At 36.5% G+C, this 18265-nt stretch overlaps 2 protein-coding genes across 6 annotated transcripts; one reads left to right on the plus strand and one right to left on the minus strand.

Annotated features, from left to right (window-relative positions):
* Nucleotides 1–1031: 1031 nt before the first annotated feature.
* LOC147536601 (E3 ubiquitin-protein ligase SINAT2-like) lies at nucleotides 1032–5220 on the minus strand. Of its 4 annotated transcripts, none has more exons than XM_086639803.1 (4): nucleotides 4742–5220; nucleotides 3146–3366; nucleotides 2306–2692; nucleotides 1032–1696 (listed from the first exon to the last, which is right to left on the minus strand). In XM_086639803.1, the coding sequence occupies exons 2-4, from the start codon at nucleotides 3356–3358 to the stop codon at nucleotides 1376–1378; spliced, it is 921 nt and encodes a 306-aa protein (XP_086495929.1). In that variant the 5' UTR covers nucleotides 3359–3366; nucleotides 4742–5220; the 3' UTR covers nucleotides 1032–1375. The 4 variants fall into 4 exon arrangements, with proteins under 4 accessions (XP_086495929.1, XP_086495930.1, XP_086495928.1 ...); XM_086639804.1 differs by having other exon boundaries at nucleotides 4947–5219; XM_086639802.1 differs by having other exon boundaries at nucleotides 3146–3516; nucleotides 4947–5210.
* Nucleotides 5221–12740: 7520 nt separating this feature from the next.
* On the plus strand, nucleotides 12741–17198 carry EMB3006 (embryo defective 3006). 2 transcript variants are annotated; one of them, XM_086642553.1, is made up of 10 exons: nucleotides 12744–12882; nucleotides 13668–13733; nucleotides 14670–14798; nucleotides 15166–15234; nucleotides 15612–15641; nucleotides 15745–15777; nucleotides 16049–16119; nucleotides 16497–16578; nucleotides 16843–16935; nucleotides 17035–17198. In XM_086642553.1, exons 3-10 carry the CDS (start codon nucleotides 14694–14696, stop codon nucleotides 17071–17073), a joined length of 522 nt encoding a protein of 173 aa, XP_086498679.1. In that variant the 5' UTR covers nucleotides 12744–12882; nucleotides 13668–13733; nucleotides 14670–14693; the 3' UTR covers nucleotides 17074–17198. The 2 variants fall into 2 exon arrangements, with proteins under 2 accessions (XP_086498680.1, XP_086498679.1); XM_086642554.1 differs by lacking the exon at nucleotides 13668–13733 and having other exon boundaries at nucleotides 12741–12882.
* Nucleotides 17199–18265: the final 1067 nt, after the last annotated feature.

Below are 18265 nucleotides of genomic sequence, written 5' to 3' on the forward strand. Positions count from 1 at the left end.
AGATACACGCGCTCTCAGGCATTTAATTTCCGGCAACTTAAAGTCTCAAGTACTTAAACTAAAAAATGTCATAGTTAACTAATCAACTTAACTTGTTGAGCTTACAAACTTTTACAAATAAATTAGACTTACAGTCTTACAGTCTTAAGTAAAACCGATATTTCCACTATACTCTCTCACAAGTGTCGAACGAAAAGTGATGAAAGAGCAAAATCATGAGAAGAAGCAGTACAAAAACAAGAAGAGAATAAGTAAAAACAGGGATCCAAAACCAAACCCATCTGAATCATAACATGATGAAATACTACTAGTACTAATACTTGATGGATGCATAAATTTTGAAAAGCTAGGGTATTGAATATCACTACATGATAAAGAAGGAAAGAATGTAGTTAGAAAGTGAATAACAAGTATAAGCAAAAGAGGATATAATAAAAGAAAAGAGGCACTAACTTCTTGTAATTCAAATATAAATGATAGTTTCTCTAGTAAGCTTTCACCATATATGAATAACCCTACTATTCCAATAATCAACGACGGTATTATTGGCGATGGTCCGTCATTCATAGTCTTCATTTTTACCTAAATTTCTTCTTATTTTGTTATAGGAAGTGAATTTAGTCTTCTTATATAGAATCAAGTTGAAATGTGAAGAGAAAAGTTTGAGCTCAATGAGATCACTTATTGGTGTATAGTAGGTGTAGAAATATATCTAGTAAGGAGAGAGAAACTTTGGGGTGGATTTATAAACTTAATTTGTTGACAATAATATTTGTTGTTGTACTGAAATTAACCTAAACTTCCTTTTTAAATTATGTTGGGCCATTAGAGAATGTTGTTCTACTCAAATTAACCTAATTTCTATTTTAATATATTAGGATCCAAGGGTTGATAATTTTCGACTTTTCCTTTTGTGGTTGGTCTCCATCATTTCTTGGTTCATTAAAAGTTTTAGAAATATACCAATATTTTTCTCGTGAACACATATTTATATTGTGAAGAACATCCACAAAATAAACCAACTCAACATCTGCAAAATCACTTCCTTCAGATAGATCATAAGTTTATAATTACCCAATTACCATAACAAAGAACTTAATCAAATTCATACATACCAACCACTTATTCATGTTTACTTAACTAAAGACTTCATGGTGTAATTTACATAGACAAACAATACAACCCAGAATAACTAGTTTCTGTTCTCTAGAGTTCTATTTATTCAAAAATAAAGCAACAAACGGAGACCAAACCACCATCATACCCAAGTCCGAAAATTCAGTTTTTCCGGCCGCATCCTTCGTGGTCCAAGAAGTTTTCGTGTGATTGACCCACAAAATAACGGCCCAATTTTAAGTTCGACAAATTCACTGGGTCATTGTTCTTTCCATATTCTACCTGTCACTCGAAGCTTCAGTTCCTGTCTACTTCCACCTGAGAAGAAGAGTGCCATATTTCGATGAATGACTAAGCCGTCATAACTATCACGAACCTTCCTATGACTGTCTCTGATACTCCTAGGAACTCCCTGCCAGATAAGCTTTCTGCCATTGCCACCTACCTCAAGACTGTAGCTGAAATTCTTAGCCTCGCTATCGTCTCCCATGAATCTCAAGAATGCCATATAAACCGGAGACATTCCCAGAAGAAAGGCCTCAAAGTGGAGGCAGAAATGTTGTCCAAAGCAATTAAAAACCTGCAGAAAAGATTGTGATATGGCAGAATTACAGTAGATAAAGATTACCACCGCAAGTCTCTATGGGTAATCTACATAACAAACCAGGACTTTTGAGGAGACGTTCGTCCCAGACTCTTGAGTCAGACATGGGTTTGATAGATCCTGGCGTTGTTATAATAAATCCATGTATTATAACAAAATTGACGTGGTTTTCTTTATAAATTTAGGTGTTCTATTTGCGATACAACTAAGTGATGCCTTAATATCACCCATTAAATTTTTTCGAGCTCAAATACATTTCCTTGCACTCGACCAGAGACACAGGTAATGCCTAGCATTTCACACATGCTTCGATAAATCCACCATCGTTCTAATAAATATGGGTATGCTGATAGATTCATGTGGTTTCTTTATAAACTCTGGTACTTTGTTTCAGATCCAAGTATCCAACAAGTTTATGTTCTGATGTAACCAAGTATGGTTATGTGCTCAACGGCATTGTCTTCGCCTGTAGAGCGCAAGTTATCCCCTGGTATTCTAACATAACACAGCAAAATGCAGTGAAATGCAAGATATGATACTCGGAATCAAGAAGACAAAATAGTGAAGAACGAAGAAATGACTAACCGTTAGCATCCATGTGGCATTCTCGACGTCCTGTGGATTCGCTTTGACATATCGATGATTGAATGTGCATCCATCATGCATATCCACCTTATGATCATTTTTCAAGTGAGTTACTAGTGTAGGAATGTCGCCAGTGACGAGGCATTCCGAACCTGCATATGGGCAGTTATAGGGCCTGAATATGCACGACTGTTCATGCTTCAATTTGCCGTAATATGGAAAAACACCTTGGCACCCGTAGTCCTGATACCGGCAAGGAAGTTCAAGGGATTCGGCAACTTTCTCCAAAGCTAGGCATCTTATGTTTCCCAGCTCGTACCGACAGGTAGGACAGTGATTTTGTACTCTTGCTTTGCAATTTGAGCAGAGTGTGTGGCCATTTGGACACTGCATGCCGCAAAAGTTAGAGATAAACGATTAAGATAGCAACAGAAAACTACTTCAGGGACGAACAGCATGTTGGATGAAAACAACTTGGTGGTGTTATTCTGAAATATGTCGTCAAACATGAAAAGAAACTGAAAACGGAAGACAGAAAGAAAAAAAATAACAAAAGAAAAAGTACAAGGAAAACATTAATGCTTTAGTTGTAGTAAAATTCGATCAGATGTAGAATGTTCAAAAGTTTCTTTGAGTATATAGCAGATATTTGGATTGTATCATTGTTGTTAAAGTAGATTTCCAGAACATATTTAAGAGGCAATAAGAAGTCTCTTCTATAAAACCATTAGGGTGGGTTAAATGCTAGACAGAAAAACACCGAAAATCGAAAAAATCATTCAGATAACTGACTGATATCATTTGACTATGTTGTCTATGGGCTTGTAATAGAGGAAATACCTGGTGTATAGGAGGGTACATGGAATTGGTGCATACTGGGCACTCAAGAAGCTCATGCACGCCAGTAGTAGATGGTATTCCTGCTTTAAAACTAGACGAACTTGAAAGCTTAGTACGATGGAAACTCCCCAGCTCCTCGTGTGTAGTGGATAGTTCGGTCTCCATGGTGTGAGATTCCGGAACCTCCTTAAAAATGGTGCTTGTTGGAGCCATATCAACTTCTGTACTTGGTTCTCAAAACCGGGCAGCAAATAAGCTAACTTATATCACAAATTCCAAACAACGGGAAGTTATTGAGGTATTTCCTTTTCGTAATAAAGTAACTATTCAGTGTCGACTCTCGCATGCAATGAAGTACATATTACATGATTCTGTGTCAAAAATTCAAACAACAGCATCAAAAATTATACTCTAGAAATATCTAAAATCTGCCCCACAGGAAGTGAGGAAATGTCAAGCAAACTGTACTCGAGATTTAGTTTCAAGAATACGGTGACCCTAGTTACAAAACCCTTAAAGGACGTCGATAGATCAAACTCAATCCTGTCTATGTAGTCATATAACTGATTTAGGATCAACAACTCAGCATCTCAGCTACAAGAACTAAAAGCACTATAGAGGTTTATGAAATTGGGTTCCTATTAAAAATCTTTTCACACCAAATACAATGTATTTACTTTTCATCTAACCGAAAAAATAAAACAAGAAGTTGTCATTCAAAAGTTAATAATACCACTCTGGTTAAGAGTACGAGGAGGTTGATATCTTCTATAAGAGAAATAGTGATTTTGAGTTGCTTAAAAATACGAACTTTGACAAATAGGTGATATTGGATAAAAATGGAAATCAAAACAACATTAGGACGTAATCAATATAATCATAAAAAAGAAACAATAACTATGATTGGTGATACTTAAAGAACCTAAACTGTGCTTTAATGGTAAATACTAAACGGATCATGAAACGACAAAAACCTAACAAAGTGTTTTTGAACCGTTACTACGAAAACAGTCCGTGTTTGACTTAACCGAGTTACCGGAAACATAATGTAGCATGATCATATTAATAAGAAATTCCGAAGATTAGACAAAACCAAAAAAAGAAATAAGATGGAAAAGTCTCAAAGTGGAATCCCAAGTGGTATTCATCTATAATATTGGTTTTGGTTAATTTCCTTTTAATGGTGTTAGATACTTAGTTTAGCTAATAAGTTGTAACAGGAAGACACTCTAACACATGAATTGTGTTGATTCAACTCAATTATTGAAATACAAGATTCCAATTTCAAATACTATAAAGAAACCCCAAAAGGGCTTTTTAACCTGCATAAACCTAAAAGGTACTAACATAGTTGAGAATAAGGGTTTTGTTATAAATCAAGAACAACAGTAGTTTCTGATTTTGTATAAAACACCAAAAAACTTAAACCTAATTCAGCTTGTTGACAAAATCACCCTCTATTTTCTACAACAAAAGACATCAAAAAACTATGAACAGAAGATTCATACCATAAACAGTACAGAATATTGGAGTCAATTTCAAACCCTAACCCCCAAAAAAAAACAATCAAAGTAAAAGGCAAAAGAAGAAAATTACCAGATATAATGATCTTCTTAGCTACCCATATAAATATCTAGATTACCCACATATATATAGATATAGATAGACAGAAAAGGAGAGAATTTTTGAAAATAATAAAAGAAATAGTAGAGGAATCTCTGTTTTTTCAGCTAAAACACAACAAAAACAATAAGATAGAGAGAGAAAGAGGAGAGGGTAAGAGAGAGAGAAGAATCGGAACCTAGGTGGAGAGAAGGTGAGAAGAAAAATCCAAGGAAAAGAGCACTAACATACTGAAGACCTGAGGTATTGGTCGGGAGGGGTTAAAAGCAAGCGTGGGGGGGAATTTGAAGGTTTCTTCTTTGTGGATAGATAGACTATTAGACTGATTGAGAATGAATTTCTAGAGAGAGAAAGTATGGGTGGGGTGTGAGGGTTTGAGGCATAATAATGGAGGGACTTTCGTGTCTGGTTTTTTCTTTTTTTGACTTGACCACCACCCCAATTTCCACTCTTTTTTCTTATCTATAGTGACAAACACCTTAACACGACACACATGGTTGTTGTTTTGGGGCATCCACTTTTGCTTCCTCGGAATGAAAATTTTGGGTGGGAAAATCTTTGGATTCCCCGTCTCCTAGCGGGGCCTTTTGGATACCTCAAGATCGTCATATATATATATATATCCTATTCTCTCTCATCAGATCTTATAATCCAGTCGACACTCTTTTGTGTGACCTGTTGTAAGATTCAATCGTCGTTAGTCGCGGGTCATCTGAATGAGTCATTTCTCTTTCTCTTCCTTTCTATTAGGGAGATGCCCTTTGATCAGATCTTCATCATTTGTCTTATTCGACCAATTGATCATATTGGCACCTTGATCGAAGGGCATCTCGTTCACAATTGTCGTTCCCATTTCCTTCTCACTCTCTTTCCACTGTTTCTCCTTGTCTCCCTCCCTCTCTGGTCTTCTTCCATTTATTCTTTCTCTCTCTCAAAAAATGACGAAGACATTAAAAGGAAATTAATCAGAAATTTAGGGGTCGAAGCTGCAAAGAACTCGGAAACTTCTTTAACCCTCAAGACAAACAGCTTGGCCTACTAGTAAAAATATTGAGTATTAAGTGAACCTCGAGTTATGGAATTGGGACTTACTCGTTGATTAAGAGAGTTGGTTCGCTCGTTTTTGTTTATGCCTTCTTCGAGGCGATTTGCTTACCTTTTATAGGTTGCTTTAACCGACTGTAGATAGGCGGCAAAGATCCAATGTGTTGGATTGAAACTACTATTTTGTAGCCTGCAGATATCAGAATTCCTCTTTGGGCTTATATCTTTGATGTTTAGAAGTTACCTTATTCAAGGATGCTTCATAGATTATGTTTCCGAGTTTGTATATGATTTAGGAAAAGTTTCCTCCTGTGGGGTTTCTGAAACCAAAGTTTATTAAATCGATAAGCATTAGACATACTTCTACCTCATGTTTCGGTATTGAGGTATTGACACCACTTACACGGACCTTGTGGTCTTCTCGTGAATCCCAGGGCATACCTGGTTGTATTTGAGCTAAGGTCGGACTTAGGCGCCTAGGACGATCGTCCCGACCCCCTAATTCTGGGTTTGAGTGGCAGACCTCTTTCGGATTCAACCTCTTTGTCGACTCGATATGGATTTACCATAGTCAACTGATAACCATTTTTTGGATCATCACGAATCTCGTCACTCGTCAGTCAAAAGTATAGAAACTAACGAGTGGAAAAACTTAAGAGTCTTTTCTCCGATCTTCACAGATAATTTTATGCACGTAATTCGTATGTAAATTAAGATTATGAATAATTAGTTTAAATAAATTTTTGAGATTTGGAATATACATGAACTAGGGTTGTGTTGAAAGTCATTTGTTTTTTGTCTAATTGAACACTTTATAGAGTTGCTTTCCAGAACCGCTTCTAGAGTTGCTTGCTTTTCAGGACTACTTCCAGAGTTATTGACGCCTCCTTTCGCATGCGGAAGGTATTAATGCCTTAACTTTTGAAGAACATAATTTGTTCCTACCCTTTTTCATTTTTTGACGTTAGACGATTGCTCCTCTGATCTCGTGTTTTTTTAGTTATCTTTTGGGTAACTAACTAAGGTACCCTCTCTGCCATGCGTGGACGCACATCTTCTTTTTATTCATACGAAGCCTTAGTCAGAGATTTACCGTGATTTCCTTCAGAACATTGATGGCTTCGTTGGGTTTCGAGGTATTCCTCTTTTATTCTTTATTCTTCTACAGAGACCTTTGTTATTCATCTTCCATCTGTAAATAGCTCATTTGTTACTTGATTTTCTTTTTGGATAATTTTTCCCAAGTTACTTTTTTCCTTGATAATTTTCTTCAGACCTTCTGATTTCTCCAAGTTTAACATGAGACCTTCATATGAATTTTATTTAGAATTCACTCGTTCTCCGTTCCATTCAAGAAAGTCATGCTAAATGGGAGTGCCATTCAACAGAACCATGCTAATTCAGGATTAGTTCGGGTTCCCTCACCGGGTGAAACAAAATTCAAATAGTAATGGACTTCCGTTATGTGCCTGTTCTTCTCATAAAACTCGGTTAGTGGTCAAACCTGGGATCTGGTTAGTTTGAGACGGATTTTGGGGACTTCTCGATTTCTGCATCTCTAGATTGTTGTTATCCTTCTGTCAATGGTTCGTTTTCGCTCTTTTTCCCTTTCTACGCGAGCGAGGAGTTGGGTAGACCTGGTTGATCGGAGGGGTTGCCCCTAATTTTCTCTCGACTTTCTTCCCTTTGCTCTGTAATAAATTCGGGTTGGATCGTTAAGTTTGCTATTTTGAGCCGTAATTTCTTCTATAATAAATTTTTTTGGGAATGAATAAAATGAAATATTTTATTCCCTTTCTTTTTTCCATTGTTCTGGTTGGTAATTTCTTCATTAGTAGTGACCTGAAGTCATTCTCATGATCAGTAGTTGGACCCTACAGTAAATGTTTTGCTTTTCGATCGATGCTCCATTTGTGTCTTTTCGTTTTTCCATGCGTCGTTTCTCGACACTTGCTCATTTTCAGTTTGCTTTTATTTCCTTTGATCATGGTGTCGGATCGCTTCGATTTCCCACCCAATCTTTCCTATATATTTTTTCAATCATGGGAAATTGATCACCTCCACATCATGGCTTCTCTTGCAGTTCGTATAACTCTTCCTCTAAGAAATATTGGTACGAATTTCTTCATGGTGTTACCGACCCTGAATAGTTAATTTAAGATCTTCAGGCGGAGGTGGAAGGTGACAGTTTTATTAGGATTTTCCGTCTAGGACAACTTATCCATCTTCACAATTTGGAGCTTATCCTCAATGTTTGTCCTGTTTGCCCGCTTATTCAATATGTTAAAGGCACTCTGAGTGATTCAACGCCTACCGTGTTTAGAATAATGGAGTACCTTCTTCGATTAAAGGAAAGAGGTAAGCTCGTGGCTGATGGGCCTAGAAAGGTTACCCTAAATAGGTCTACACCCGCAAGTGCACGGGTGTCAAGTTGTAATATTTCCGGAAAGACCGGTTCGTTCCTCAGAGACTAGTTAAACCTATTCTAAAACTTAGAGATAGTATGGTTTTGGTTTTGATTTTGGTTTTATAAAATACTAAAGTACTAAAACAAATAAAATAAATGAACTCAAATTGGGGAGAAGTCTAGGATTTTGGAATCCACTCTATAAAATCACTTTTTGGAACAAGTACTTAAAATGATTAATTCTCTTTTCCTATAACTCAGAATTTCGGTTAATGAACTAACCTAATTCCGGGGGATGTTTTTGTTAAAACCGATAAATCATAACAATGTAATTGTATTTATTTTGAAAAACAAACCTCTAAACTATTATCTATCAAGTGATAAGTATACACCATCAAAGGATTTAACCTAAGCATGACGTATCAAACCTAAAAGTATAGATAATGAATAGAAAAGCTATTTAACAAACTAAAACAAAGTAAACCATGAAGCATAATAAAGAATAATCAATCAAAGATATATCTCTAAAAGATCAAAAATGAGTTTCATCGTAAAATCCTAGATGAGAGATTTAGCTATTCATGATCAAAACAAATATGACAAATAAGAGAAGAAAGGGAAGAACAACTTAACTTCTTTTTGCTTATTTCCTGTCTGGCAGCCAAACGCTTCTCTGGAGAAAATAATTTTCCAGCGTCAATGGAAAATGATTTTCCAGCAACACTTCTTGACCAAACGCGGTCTTCTTCTCCAACAAAATCTCCCTCTCTCTCTACTGTTTCTCTCTCTCTTTCTATTTCAATATGAATCAGCTAACACATGGAAATTGAAATTGAAGATTGTATTATATAAAGAATTAAATTACAATCCTCTCTCTCTATATACAAATCACTCTCACTCTCTGTTTGTGTTTCTCAATTTCTACTCTGTTAGTACTCTCTCTCACAAAAAGAACTACACAAGAAGAAGAAAAGAAGATAGATAATTCTCTGGTTTAGAAAAGAGGAATAAGAATACAATTCGGAACTCTCTCTCCCCTTCTCTCTCTAATATTTCTGTTTAATTGAGCTTCAAAGAGGATTTGATCCCCAAAGATGAGATGTCCCCTCTTCTCTGTCCTCTTTCTGTTTTATACAAAAACAGAGGAGAAAAATCCAGCCGAATCTCTATAGTCTGCTTACCTTCTTCATCTCTCTAGAAAATATCTTCAAAAGCTTGCTCTATTAAGAATCTCTCTACTGTAAATAGAGAATTCTCTCTCTAGAAATTCCAAATCAAATCATCTCAATCCTCTCCTTCCTTGTATCTTCAGTTTCTCTCCTTCCTTTTTCCAATTGAAAATATATTCATCTCTATCTTTCTTTTGTTAGAGATAACCAAAATATATCTCTCTCTAATTTTCTAAACCAGCCGAGAGATCTCTTCTTTCTTTCCTTTTCTGTCCTTCTTTCTATTTCTTCTCTTAGTCGGTCGGAAAATCGAATCTTGGTGGCCTCTGTTTTAAGAAACCAGCTCTCAGTTATAAGGAAAGAGGAAGAAGAAGATGATGACGTCATCTGACGTCATCCGAGTCGGGTTTCATATTCCGGGTCATTGTAATTGCTCCGTGTACCGCTGGATAAACCGAAAGTAGCCCACGCATTCCCTGGTCCATTCGATTTCTTGCCAGATGCATGCCACGTGTCCCTCTTGACTTTTAGTATATCAAATTTGACCCGAACTTTGACTCGCTCTATTTTATTCATCCGGACTCCGATTTGACTTCCGTTTTGCACACATAACTCTGAAAAAGGTACCTGAGTAGAAAAAGAGGTAATTCATGAGAGTAACTTGCCTTAGATAGACTAACTCATCCAATTCAAGAGACTCAAATGGGACATTTTCATGTCTCATCAGTGGCGTTGGTGATTCAAGCTTATATCGATTCCCTTTCAGTGTCGTCTTCTCCTCGTCCTCTTCTTCTTCCGATATGTAAATTTTTTTCCTATAATGAGGAAAACTCTTATTTCGATGTTTCCCACATTTTTTTCCTGAATTGACTGCATAATATTTCATATTTAAACAAAAAACATTAGTGGATTAGCGCAATATGCATGCCCTATGATAACTACAAGTGTGTCCTAACTAACTAATGTATGAAGAAATCTCTTCTCTATATTCCTGCAAGAAAAAAACGTTAGTTCCCTTTTGTAATATCAACCTGTGAATTTCCTAGTATAGTGCTTGTCGATGCAAGGCTTGATTTGTGATTGTTTTGTTTTTAATCCCGGTCATAGCTTGGACTACTAGGACTTTGCTTTGAAGATAGTTTCTTTTTCAACCATGTAATTTTTGTTTAATCTTATTTTCGATTGCATTGGTCCTCTCCTTTGGCCAACAAGGGCATTTAGTGATTGAGTGTCCTGCAAAGCAAGGCTCATTTTATTTATATGTCTTGGTCGTAGCTTGGGTTATCAAAGTTTATTGATTGTTTATTCAGGGGGCATACGAAGCAGAACTTATGGGTGCTCGCACGGCGAGGCTTTTATTTAGAGGCTCTTTGTGTTGTATACTTGTTTTTGCAAGGTCCCTGACGATCAGGGCTTAAGGCGTTGCCTGTTTTCAGTACTTATCACGTTAAAGTATTTTTTGTGCTTGTTTGAGGAAGATTTGTTAAGTTTCGAATAAGGTTTCTCCTTGTTAAGTTTCAAATAAGACTTTTCCTTGTGATTGGTCGTAGCTTGCGCTACCATTGGGCGCTTTAGAGGCGCCCGCACGCACTTCTCACGTAAGCATCGTTGCGAGGAGCGATTGGAGTCTTTCATTTTACGACATGGATCTGATCAGACGATTGAGATGTGAGGAGTGGATCTGATAAGATCCGACGATCAAGATGTTGGACCCCTTTTAAGATAGATTCGTTAAGGATCGAACGACGGGCGTTCGGGGCGCGAGATCTAGATAGATCTCTGACGGTCAAGATGGCACCCGAGATCTGATGGCACCCGAGATCTGATTGCCCAAACCGTACCCGAGATCTAATGGTCTAGATTGCACCCATCGAAAGTGTTGTCAAAACTTCTATAAATACCAAACTGATTAATCCAACAAACAAATTATGAAACTTTCAGTATTCTAAGTTACATGACCATTTAAAATTTTAAAAAAGTCATTTACATTTGTTGTTCATACTGCTTGTTCAAAGTTTGCACGCTTTCAGGAATACGAAGTACTCTTAGTCATCAAACTAAAAGGTGCAATCGTTGTATCCTGGGAGTCAAACACCTGACGGACTTTATTACTAAACCATGGTGTTCAATGTCCTAAGGATAGATACAACTCGACTCGACTTGCTCTCTCTCTCTCTCTTTAACCTTTTAATTTATGTTTTAAATTATATTATTTTGATTGTAAAGAGCTGGATTAAGTTTGAGAAACAATAAGAATTTTAGAAATAAAATTCGACAAGTTGATCTTTAAATTTTATTTCAGAAAGGCACTACAAAATGTATCCCTGTTTTCATCAAGACAGGAAAATCAAATTTTTATTTTCATAATACCACAACAATAACATTTTCTTCCTGTCAGTTAATTGACTTTTGGATCTGCGACTTATTTATTTTGTGCAAAGAACCCAAAGCTTAATTTGAAAAACCATTGGGCTTTGGACCAACCTCCCTTGTGATGTTACTAATTAACTTTTAACCCATAAATCTATTTTTTTAGAAGATAACTTGCTTAATTCACATTTGAGAAGGTGAGTGATTTGGGAAAATAAAAAAGTATCCGGAGTGCAAAATTTTAAAAGGTGAAAAAAAACCAAACACACCCTCCCTTGTTGCCGGCAGAGAGTCGTCGGTTGGCTCTTCGTCGGCAACGATCGGCAACAACTCTCTCTTTCTCTCTCCCTCCCTCCTTTTTTTTTTCTCTCTCTCTCCATCCCTCTCCATGCTTCTCTTTCTTTCTCCAAGTTCCGGCGAAGGGGAGAGCCTCTTCGCTGAAACCCTTTAGCTGAAAACCAGAAGGTCGTCTGAATCTGGTTCTTCCAGATCTAGACAAAGCAAGCTCGTCTCGAAAAACAGACGAGTTTCTGGCGAAGGGGAAAGCCCCTTCGCCGGAACTTACACAACATTAATAAGAGAGAGAGGGAAAAAAAGGAAGATAGAATAAGAGAGAGAGAGAGAGAGAGAGAGAGAGGGGAACAAGAGACGAACTTGGTGGTGGTCGGCGTTAATGGTGGATGTCGCCGGAGTATGGTTGGGTCGCCAGAATTTTGGTTGAGGGAGAAGAATCTGAAAAGTTGAAGTGGTTGGAGGAAATAAAATGTGTCAAAAACTTTTTGTTTCCACCCAATACGTTGTACCCCAGATAATTTTCTTATTTCCCTAAACCACCCACCATTTGAGAAATGGTGCTTGGCCCGGGTGGCCGCCCGACTCTAACGTGGCCGACCACGTCTCACTAAGCTGGCACTTCTGGCGTTAACCAGAGGTGGGTTTAGTGAATATTACAGTTTCATCCTTCATTAATCTTTTAATTCTCAATACACCCTTCATTTTTCATTAAGATAGAGTAGAGAGAGAGAGAGAGAGAATTCTGCTGAAGTTTGAGAAGTCGAGCTGAAGCTCGAGCAACAGAATTTGAAATTTTTAGGGGATTCAGGGCTTCCGGCTTCATTCTTAAGGTAAGCTATTCCAAACTAAACCCTAGAGTTAAATTGAGTCATTGTTTTTCATCTTCATTGCTAGAATTTGAAATTTTTATGGTTTAATTTAGTCATTGTTAGGGTTCCAAACTAAACCCTAGAGTTTAATTCAGTCATTGTTATTCATTTTCATTGTTAGGGTTTAAAATTGTTAGGTTTAATTCAGTCACTTATCCAAACTAAACCCTAGAGTTATTCATCTTTATTGTTAGGGTTCCAGAAACAAGTCTGCCATTTATGATATGACATACATAGAGATGATAATATCCATGTTCATAGATATGATTTTGTTGAGATATTCATGTTTATTGATTCATTTTGGATATAGAAATGCAATCAGAAAATGAAGAATTTGATAGAAAAAAATCTTTCTCTAAAACGTAAATGTCGTATTTTTTTCAATCACCAATATTTCTAGTATAGCCTCTTATTTCTTTCTACTCATCGTTGACGGATACAACCCGGCACCCGAAAATCCGATTTTTGCAGAACGTTTGGATTCATAGGGTTTCGGGTGAAGTATTCAAGTTTCTTTTTACTCTAAAGTTTTGATGATCATTTGTTGAGAATGATCTCTCTCATAAATATCCTTCTTTCTCATTAGATGAAAATCAATTGATCCCCACATACAGGGGTCCAAATTTAAAATGTGCCATGTTTTGGAAAGAAAAGGTTTTGGGTGGAACAGCGGAAGAATAAAGGTTTAATCTTTACAAAATTAGGTTTTACTGAACCCATTTGTTGCTGAATTGTTTCATACCCAGAGACAAAGAATTCAGGCTACTTATCTGGTGGTGTAGGGATTTCTGACTGATTCTGAATTCGAGCAGGTAAGGCTGTTGTCCGATAGGTGTTCATAACCTTAGTATCATGCTGGCACCGCTTACAATTTTACAGATTGTCTTTGAGTTACTGAGCTCCTATAGCTTATGAACGGATTTGATATTAGGGTTTGATGATGTAGAGTACTAGAGTCTGAATGCGGTGAATCAACTTTTTGAGAATATTATAAATGTCGTGAGCTGGTTCTAGAATCTCTAATGAACTTAGTGTCAAAATTCAGTTTCTGTGGATTCGGTGCTAGCAAATGGTAGCTCTAGATTGGTACATGTTAACCAAGGCCGGTGTTTAATGAACTTAGAGTTTTGAAGTTCTGAATTTGTCACTAGAACATAACTATGACTTGGTCTAACTTGAATATACCTCCGTTTATTGGTGTGTAAAGGATTAGTATATTTGAGTGAAAATTCACAAGTATTTCCCAACTAGGGTAGTTGAAAAGATAAGGTGTCAATGAAAGATTTAAGAGTTCTCAAAATATAGAGGGATTATCTGAAAGTAGCTCAAGGGAAAAAGAATTTAAAGATGGATTATGGTAGTCTGAAGGTCCGATTTTGGATTTTTAAGACATCCGTATGGACCGAGTCTTTAAACAATAGAAATAACAATCTGACATCCCAGAGATGGCAAATTTTATATAGCCTTTACCTATTTTGGATTAGGTTTACCATGTTACTATCTTATGGTATTAGTTAACATTGTAAATGAGTCGTATTAGCTGACAAATTTATCACTTGGCACCGTCTAATACTCACAGCTCTGAATGACCTGATACAAGATAGGAGATTTTAAATGTTACATGGATGATATTTCCATGTGTATGCGTTATTTGCATTGAGTTTGAATATAATTTGAGTTGGTCACTAACTCACTAATTCCCTAAATTACCAGGTTTCTTAATACAGTTCATATTTCCCCATGGTTAGGTACTTGGGTGGTCAGCTTATTCAATGGACCAACAAAGTGGTATTCCTCCTCCAGGGCTGAGGCAATTGAATTTAAAGAAGTCATTTAAGCTGGGTATACGTTCACTATTAACAGCATGCTCTAAAGAGGTGACTTCACTATTCTTACTAAATAGTTCAACAATGTGATTTTGTTTTCAACTTTCAAAATGATGAGAAGGATAGAAAAGGATGATCAACTTTATCACCCAGTTCTAGCTGTTGTAATTCGCCACTTTTTACCTACATCGTTCTTAAATCAGTGGAATTCGAGCACCACTACTTAATTATGCTACTAGGTGCTTCTATTCAGGATAGGTATTTGTTTAATCTGTATCATGTACATATACCTTTTTTCAATCAGAAAAACCATCAGTCTCTATATTACTTTTACTAGAATGCCGTGGTGATGATTAGTTGGTGTTGTTTTCTCTTCCTTTCCTTTTAATAGTGGTTTCTATTAATACAAAACTTGTAGGAATTTCTAAAAGCATTTCCAACATTCACCAAAGCTAAGCAAGAGGTTCTTTATCAGCTATTTATTCAGGTAATTGTTCTTATGTGTTGTAAAAGTGAGCACTCCTTTGCTTCTTGCTCCTTTATTTGGTTTTATAAACTTGAGAAGATTGCTGTTACTAAGTCTTAAAGATACATGGACGGTTAAATGGCTATTAACGTTAGAGGTTCATCCTAAGATTGGTTTCTTGCGTTTATATTGTGGCCGTCACGATTCATTTACTAAATAATGTTACTTGTTCATGATTTGTTTTGCTATTCTTGAGTTTTTTTATTTATTTTGAGTTTCATTATGTTATTGAATGCATAATGTTCTTTCTTTACTTGTTTTGAAATTGTTGGAAATGTTAAAAGAAAAAACAGATTTCATGGTAATGAAACTTATTACGAGTGAACTGATATTTTCAGGTTATTGCTTCTCTGCATGAGAGTATTGAGGTACACTTTCTTCATAATCTTTCTTACTTCTTTTCATATTCATACTATCACGATACCTTTTGAATCCCATCTTATTTCCTTCCTTCGTTTTTTTTTTTTCCAGGAGGAGTTTGAGTCTATCTGTCTCGAAACACAGGTGTGTATCTCGACTATATTTTCTTTTATGTTTTGTGTTCGATAAACACTTTTATGAAGAATATTTACAGCTAGAGTTTGTTTGTCTTGAATTTTAGCCGAAGATAGATAGTATCTCACACAAATTTTCTCTTCTCGGATATTACATAAGCACCTTATTTATTTGTTGGCAGTTATTTCTAGATCAAGCTATTTGAAACAAAGGTCAGAAGAAAAGTAGAATAAGATTTCTACTTACCTGTATAAATGATGTCGGATTGTTATCTTTATAGGTGTCTACCATTCTTGATACCGTTGAACAGCTTGTGGAGGAGCAAAACCTAGACATTTTGTCTCAATACAAGTAAGTATATCTGATTTATATCCATATCAACTGACAAATACTAAGCCAACAGATATCAATCGTGTTCAAATTATAACATATCCGACTGGTTGAAAGTTAGGAGTTGGAAGAACTTTATGGTTTCAGATAAATCAACGCATCCTAAACCATGAATCCTGAAAGAAAAATCGATCACTCCAGTTTTCCAAGAACTACAGGTTACAGTGCTGATTAGAGAGCCCTAGTTTTAGAAAGTGGGAGCTAGAGTTGTCATTTCACTTTTTGGCGTTTCCAAACAGACTCTGGAGTTTTAGAGATGCAATCTAGAAAATTGTTGCACAAATGAGTTCAGAAAATCACTTCATCTTTTAACAACCTAAAGATATCTTGAAATGCAGGACAAATTTACTTGATGTCAAGCAAGAGGTGTCAAAAGCGAAGAAAGATGAAATCATTTACTTGAAGAATATGCTCGAAATGGTAAACTATTTTCTCCAACTCCTAAACTTTCGAATCAAAAAACGGTCAGGAAATAATAACTAGAAATCCGTTAATAACATTTTTATCCTTGCTAAACTATTAAATCCACCTGATGCCTTTTTCACATTTACCCTCTTTTCTGTTTTGGACATTTTAAGTGACAATGCATCAATTTTAGTCCTTAAGATTATCTGTGAATAGTCTCAATTAATTTTGTTTTGTTGTGACACATTGTTGATTATCGGATTGGCCGATGATCGTCAGGCTTCAGACAAAAACAATCAAATGAGAGCTCAAGTTGAATCCCTAAAGAAGAACAAACAAGAAGCGTCCGCAACTCCGGACATCGTTGGAGAGGTAATCCTATTGATCCTTTTACATTCTTTACATCATTCCTCCTGATATTTCCAGGTTAGATTAAACCTATCCTTTATACTGTTTTGCCTAAATTTACAGTTAAGAAGCTGGAATTTGAAGTATGGACAGATATCGTAGCTGCACACCAGACTCTGTAATCTTCATTGTAATATAAATCAGTACATATATATATGTATGTTGTGTTTTAATGTTATAAACAATTAGAATACTTTCTTCTACTAATATTAGTCGCCATTGGGTAATTTCCTTTACCGCGTACTTATCATTTCCCAAGTTCCTAGTTCAAAGGTTCCAGAGGATACTATAAGGGGAGAAGAAAATTCAATACCGCTTGTTCATCCGAAAGAGGTGCCTTAGCCTTAACCCTTCGCCAAGTTTATACAATATGACTCTTTTGTTTAGGTGCGGCTTTACTGGGCGAAGGACTTAGGCCTTAGCTTACCCCATTGTTATCAGTCCTTGCAACTCCTTGATGGCTCTGAGGCCGGCACAAACTGATGTATCAGAGTAGTGCTCTCCTTGAACTCCTTTCTTAGAAGCCTGAGGAAGGAGATTTTTAGCAGGTATTGTCGTACCAGAAAGGGCCCGAAAGTTTTGGTTGGTCCGCCTCGCATGAGAGTGAGTTTAGTGAAGGCTTTTAGGTACCTTGGAATCAAAAGAGAATGAAGTGTGCACAAAAAAGAATGTTACCAAGTAAAGAATGCTCTTTCCTAGTTGCCGTTTTTCTTTTACTTTGAGAGGCTTTATGGTAGGAGGATTGTATATATGAATGAGCTTAATTGTAATGCCTTTTAGAGTAAAATTCATGTCCACGTCTCTTCCTCCAAGATCCTCTAATGGAACATTGACCTACTCTCAATTACTTTGCTCTATCCATATTGGGACTTCGATCAATCGAATGGGATCGTATATCTTGAAGCCAGTATCTTCATCAAACAGTTATTAATACAAATAGATTCACGTTTCTTCTACGTTGAAGAAGGCTCGCTTTCTTTTTTGGATAGAGCACTTCAGAAGAAAGTAGTTTGCCCTAGAGCACCCTGGAAGAAAGCAGTTTACCCTCGATTCTGGTCCCAGGGCACGACTCCAGTAGGAGGTTTCTTATGTCGCCGACTTTTTAATTACAAGACTTAGTAAGGCCCAGCTAACTAGTCTGAGGTTCCGTCGATCTCTATCCCAAAGAGAGATTTGGATACTTCTTCTATTTCCATTTTGCCAACCTTTTAGAGGAGATATCATTTGTAGAAAGGGAACTCCACTCAAAGGATTCATTCCTTTGCCATGGCGGGTAAGTATGCCAATCCATTCA

Source organism: Eschscholzia californica, unplaced genomic scaffold (genome assembly GCF_041429995.1).
Source record: "Eschscholzia californica isolate CP2 unplaced genomic scaffold, dmEscCali1.0.p SCAF_5, whole genome shotgun sequence".
NCBI classification, from domain to species: Eukaryota; Viridiplantae; Streptophyta; class Magnoliopsida; order Ranunculales; family Papaveraceae; genus Eschscholzia; species Eschscholzia californica.